This window comes from Physeter macrocephalus, chromosome 20 (genome assembly GCF_002837175.3).
Source record: "Physeter macrocephalus isolate SW-GA chromosome 20, ASM283717v5, whole genome shotgun sequence".
Lineage (NCBI taxonomy): Eukaryota > Metazoa > Chordata > Mammalia > Artiodactyla > Physeteridae > Physeter > Physeter macrocephalus.
The window spans coordinates 30,189,391-30,195,827 of record NC_041233.1 but is presented as its reverse complement, the minus strand read 5'-3'; the positions used below and the strand labels follow the sequence as shown (position 1 = coordinate 30,195,827).

Here is a 6,437-nt window from a genome sequence, read left to right as displayed (position 1 = left end):
GCCCTGGTCCGGGAAGATACCACGTGCCGCGGAGCGGCTGGGCCCGTGAGCCATGGCCGCTGAGCCTGCGCATCCGGAGCCTGTGCTCCGCAACGGGAGAGGTCACAACAGTGAGAGGCCCGTGTACCGCATTAAAAAAAAAAAAAAAACACCTCTGCTTGTTCCAGCACCTAGAATTGGTCAAGGAATTCAACAGGTTGCTTCTGCATATTCAAACCTGCCCACGGGGCCCGAGTCCACCATCGCTGCCATCCTTCTGCTGCATGCACTCACTGTTAATTCATCGAAACCAAACAGAAACTCTCTGCAAAATGATCCATCTGTGCTTTGCTTCAAAATAATCCAAGGTGGGGGGAGATATAAATTAAACATGATAGGTTGAGTTGGTAAGTTGTGAAGCTAGCTGATGGGAACATGGCAGCCGGGGTGGGGGGTTCATTATATTCCTCTATTTTTGTATTTTCTCCATTTAAAGAAGAAAACTTCTCTGAGGAGGTAAGCGCTTGGCACATCATCGTATTCATTTTCAGCAACCTTGTGAGGCAGGCAGCAGGCAGCAGGCAGGTGAGAGCAGTATTTCACAAAGAAATCAGCTCAGGTTGAGAGTCCAGACTGGCACCCAGGAACCCCCAACTGGACCATGCACTTCCCTAAGGGCTCTGCGTCCCAATTCTCAAGGCTCATTCCACATTCCCAGCTCCTGTGCAGATGAAGACAGCAAATCTCCGCCTCGAACCCAGCAGGGAGGGGCCGGGCAGCCTCCCCCTCTCATTTTCCCAACAGAGCTCGCATGCCCCGTTTTCCTGACTGTTCCTGTTTGTCCTGTCCTGTTCTGCCCCAGTGCACACTAACTGAAAAATGATTAACTCTCGACCACAGACACTGCCAATTCTGCAAAACTCCGATAACTCTGTAGCCCCCTTCAATCACCAAGCAGATGTGCTACAATTCTGGATTCATGAACTCTGCTATGTGAATTTGGTGCTGCAAATGTATTATATTGGGCAAGTTAGTAAAGCTTCCCAAGAGCAAAGAATCTATCCTGAAGAGGCTCTGAAGAAACAGAGATTACCAGGGCCCTGGGCCACAGCAGCAGCAGGAGAGTTTCACTCCAGATGCAAAAATCAGGATGAATGTCAGAGGTCGGGATGTAAGGCCAAGCAAGCACAGCTGGCCAGTGGGCAAGGGGTACAACAGGCAGGTGGACAAAGTGTCTAAAGTGTCTAAGCCAGGTGGCCCTCAACTGTGCACCTGGCTGGGGGATGGGTGCTCTAGGTGAGGCCAGAAGGCTCTCCTCCAGACAGGGAGCAATGCAGGTCTGAGAAGCCACACATCTCAGGGACGGGGCAACCACAGTCCTCCCATTAGGAGGGGCCCACAGGAACCACCTCAAATGTCCAGCACTGCCCTACCTCAGGGGCAATAATGAGGCTGCTGGTGAAAGGTTGTCTGGGCACCAGAAAAGTCCTGCGGTGAATGGCCAAGCCACTGAATCCCACCCCACTTCTCCGGGACAGAAAACCCCCCAAGTTTTGAGATAAATCACCAGGGGGTGATGCTGGAAAAACAAGGGTGAAAGGCTGAGAGATCTTGGTAAGTCGGCCTCGATGTCAAGAGTTCCAGTCCAAATAGGAAATGCCAAAATCCTCAGTAGAGGCAAATGTGGCATCATGACCACTTATCCCGTCCCTCCTTCTCCATCAGGCCCCACCCAGACACTAGCTGCAGACTCGACGCCTGTATTAAATGAGGTTTTAAAACCCTCTGTGCACAGTCATGTCACCGTGCTCTCCTGCACAGAATCAATGTGTGCCTCCCCCTGGACCAATGCCACTGGCATGCTCTGATATCTCCCTTAACCCCTTGACCATCTCCAGCCAGTACCCAATTGCTCCTCTTTAAGGCAAGAGTCCTTGAACGAACTGTCATGAGTCACTGGTCTCCACTTCCTCATGTCCCATGGGCTCCTGGACCAACTCCAGATGGATTTCCATCCCCAGCCGTTCTGGTCAAGGTCATACCCTCCACCTTGTCAAAGCCAATGTCAATTTTCTGTCCTCATCCTACTCCTCTCTACATGAAGGGCTTCCTCTCAAGGCTTCCACGACACAAAATCTCCTGGTCTTCCTTTTACCTCAGGCCACTCACTCATAGCCAACTTTGGAGAGGACTTTCCTCCTCAACCCCACCTAGCATCCCCACCTCAATATTCAGACCCCTCCTCTCCTCAGTCAATACACTCTCCTTCGATGATCTGGTCACCCCTTCCTCTGATGGTGGCCAAGACTTTCATCTCCAGGATGGCCACTGGTATGGGACACTGACATCTCCATGTGGCTGGCTAAGAGACCATTCAAACCCTTCTACCCCAACTGCCCATCTCAGAACATGGGACCACCATCCATGCCTTCACTCTGCAGAATCACTCCAAAATCAGATGATCCACCCAACTTAAAACCTACCAAGAGTTACTGAAAGAAGTAGAATTCCAGCTACTTACTGGGAACCATACAGTCCTGCATGATCTGGCTTCTTCATGCCCGTGTCCTCACCTGTGTCCCCTGTGCCCTGTACTCACTCCGCTCCAGCCACATGGCCTTCTTTTTGCTTCTTGCACATGCCAAGTTCATTCCTGCCTCAGGACCTCTGCACATGCTGCTCTCCCTACCTGGAGTTTTCTTCCCAAGACTCCACATAGCTGTGTCTTCACTAGTACTCAGGTCTCAGCCTACAAGCCACCTCTCCTTAGAATGTGTTTCCCAACCATCCTGGCCAAGCGGCTTCACCCTCCCTGCTCTGAGGCTCAGTAGGCTAATACCCCTTCTGATTGAACACCAGCACCACAAGGACAGGGTTTACTCCCCTTGGCCACCCTTACCTCCCAGAGTCCAGGACAAGGCCTGGCCCACAGTCCAACGTGCACAAAGGACCCGGCAGCTGATGTCTCATTGGGGCATTCCTGGGGTGTGGGTGGAGGGAAACCAACAGGCATCTGGGTCAGAGCCCCATCTTCCTGAACCCCCAAGGCTGGGTAGGGCCCCTTCATCTGGTCTTCAATCGCCTTGGCCTTCCCCATCACAGCACCTGACGGTCTACTTTATAATTTATTGGGTTGGCCAAAAAGTTTGTTCTGGTTTTTCCATTTTGAACGGAACTGGATTTTCCAGTTTTCTGAACAAACTTTTTGGTCAACCCAATACTTGTCACTGGTTTCATGAGGGCAGGATCCTGACCGTCAGCCACCTCACCCAGAGCCTCACAGGGCTCTGGCAAATCAAAAGAACATGAAGAAGCAAGATTTACTAATTAAGGACTACGCCAGGGAACGTGGCCGCTCTCATCCACTCACCCAGAAGACGATGTTGTAGCTGAAAAGGAGATACTTGTACCAGCAGCTGACCTCGGCGTTGGAGTATCTATAATAGTGCATCTTCTGAGAAGCAGGGTCTGTGGAGAGAGGAGGAGTGATGAGACAGCAGGTTCAGTTTCGAAACATCTCCCCAAAACCTGCTCCCCAAGAAAGAGCAAAGGCAAGATACAGACTCAGGCTCCAGAAATCCCCAAATTGTCCCCTGTGCTCTTTTACTAGTCCAGACGTGGGTTTACTATCAATGGCAGCTACAGGTTAGACAAAAATCAGGTGAAGTCAACTTTCCATAAACAGCCAAAAGAATAAGAGGAGAATTTTTGAAAGAATGGGGGATGGTGATTTTTAAAAAGTGTGTTCTAAATACCAGGACTTCTGCTGGGAACCTTCCCAAACATTATCTCATCACCTCTCCATTGGGTATTGATTTCCCCACTTCCTGATGGGGAAATAGGAGTTCAGAAAGGTCATGTGACTTGCCCAACACCAAGACAAAAACAACAGGGCCCAGGACCTAAACCAAGGCGGGGGGGCGGGGGGGGCATTGGGGGTTCCCCACAGTCCACATTCTTTCCACCCACGGCTACCTGGAGCAGAGCAACCAGGAGTCGAGGGAACCAAAGGAAGAAATGAGGGCTTGACCCCTGAGAGCCGCGTTTGGGAAGAAGAGATGAAAGGGCAGGTCTGGACATGATCTAACAGTGACCAGTCAGGAAAAGCCATATTCGTTCATCTAACATTTTCTGAGACAACCTCCCAAGCTCACCCTCAAAAGGTAAGGAAGGCAGAGCACCCTGGCCCGGGCAGAGAGATCCTGCGAGCCCACAGCAGCCAGCCTTCACCCCATTCCCCCTTCCTCTGACTAACCTCCCACCTACCAGGACCACTGTTTTGGCCTCCTGGGGCTGCAGTAAAGCTTGGATTATAGAACACTGAACTGCACAGGGTGAAGGAGGGGCCACTCTTTTTTATCTGTGTCCATCCGCCAAAGCCTGCACAAATGAGGGTGCCCTCAAAGGGGAATGAATTCCGAGGGCCTGGCCCACCTTTACTATGTTCCTTTTTGAACCCCAGTGGCAACCTAGGTGAACCCTGAACTCCTCCATTATCTCCTACTGTCAAACAGTGTCTGAATGGTGGGGAAGGAGGTAGGTGCCTGTCTCAAGCTGACCCCCAGGGTGGGATCTAAGGCTCACGGGGAAAGCTCCCCCCCACCCCTTATTCGCCCCACTCCCCAGGGTGAGGAGAGGAACAAGATGTAACCCTAAGGCAAAAACAAACAAGGCTACTCTGGCAGTGGGGAGACAAACTACCCACAACTGCCAGCAAGAGACCAGCTTCTGCGCCTTGCTGTAGAGCAACCACGGCAAAATCCCTTCCTGTAAGGTGGCCTCGGTGGCCTGGCCACTGTTCTGTAACGTCCTGAGAAAGTGTTGCCAAGCAGGGACATGAAAACCACATCCTTCTGGAAACGGGTGCTCTGACTGCTCCACCATCCTTCCCACAGAGCAGAGCCAACAGGCAGAGCCTGGACACCACCACCCGCTGGCTCCCCTCCCTCCAGGGGAGATGGGCGCGTGGTCAAGGCCCAGCTGGGAGTGCCGGCCTGCCTGGCCTCAAACCCAGCCAGGGAGGGGCAGTGACCCAGCAGCCCCACGCCCACTTCCCCATCCCACCAGCAGAGCAGCAGTTCTACAAAACTCCCCTCCAAGAATGCATGTGAACACAACCCCCAGGTAACAAGGGACAATACTGGACACAAGGACACACAGGAGGCCTGAACACAGCCTGGGCCACACAGGGTGGCTGCAGGGAGACGAAAAGGAGCTCTCAGGCAGAGATTCCTTCCTTCAGCAACATGACCTGAGCTGGGCAAGCGTCTGCCTCTCAGGGCCTCAGCATCCTCAACTAAAATGGGGCCTTAACGACGGATTCCTAATGTCACTGGTGTTGAGGAGATCAGCCGGCAGCATCAAAATGACTTACTCTAACCACAGATTTCTGGAGATTCTGATAAGCAGGTCTGGGTTGGGGCCAAGAATCTCCAGTTTTGACAAATTCCCCAGGTGATTCCTGCCATGCCTAATGGACAAGGTATCAGCTTGGGCACGGAAGGCTGTAGTCCCTCTGGGTATCTTGCAAAGGTGGAAGGACCCTGTCAGCTGTATTTGCAGCACAGAGACTGGGAGTGCAGTAGTGATGGCTCCTGGTAAGCAATTAACTAAAAGTAACCAAAATTCACCCACTTGTGTTTCGCAGATTACAAAACCCCATAGCACTGGTTTGTCTTCCTAGCTGCAGATGAATGAATTAATCCACACAGGAAAAATTTTTTTAATCTAAAACTCAAGTAAGTTTAAGACAGAGAACAGCCAGCTTGACTGGAAATGACCTATGAGGCAGAAAAATGTTTAAGTGGTAGAAACCCTGTTCTTTTTATGGACAAGACAATCCTGCTTCTTGGAAGGCCAAATGCACCTCCCCATCTGTGCATCCTAAAGAAGCCAGAAAGTGGATGGCCGTGCCCTCCATGGAACTGGGCCCCAGAGACTGGGGAGGGCTGCTCAGGCATGGTGCCCGAATGTTCAGGAATCCAAGAGGGTGCTCCTTGGACATCATTTAACCTAAGCATAGTAAAGAACTCTCCCCAGAGCTCTGAAGCAGTAAACAAAGCCAGGCTCCCTTCTTTCTCCTTGGTCTTGGCTCCACAAAGAAGCCAACTAATTAGCACTGGCCTGTATGCTTTCCACAGCACTGCAGACCTCATCCCTGCCCGCTTGCCCAGGGCCTCTGAAAAACGATGACCCTGAGGTGACACAGGGACTCTCCATGTGGAGATCCCTGGTCTGCTTCAGCTCCAGCCAGGTAAGCAGGGAGAACATGGAAAGGCCACAGGGAGCTCCTTGGCATGCAGGCTGCAGGGAGCCTGTGCTCTGGAATGTGGATTCTCTGCAGGGGGCTGGTTTTCTCACCATCTGCTCTCGCCTCCTCCACTGGGCTCCCAGGGTCTCACCCCACAAAGACTCACAACCAGGAAATAACTCTGCTTTCACAGATGTCAGGGTCCGAA

At 52.0% G+C, this 6,437-nt stretch overlaps 1 protein-coding gene across 1 annotated transcript in view; it reads right to left on the bottom strand.

The window, feature by feature from the left end:
* The window catches only part of TSPAN14 (tetraspanin 14), a 24,416-nt gene extending 20,911 nt beyond the window's left edge, over positions 1-3,505 (bottom strand). Inside the window, exon 1 of the mRNA XM_028481974.2 lies at positions 3,350-3,505. Coding sequence (XP_028337775.1) covers positions 3,350-3,430 — 81 coding nt within the window. The 5' untranslated portion in view covers positions 3,431-3,505. The remainder of the gene's footprint in view (positions 1-3,349) is intronic.
* Between the last annotated feature and the right edge of the window lie 2,932 nt (positions 3,506-6,437).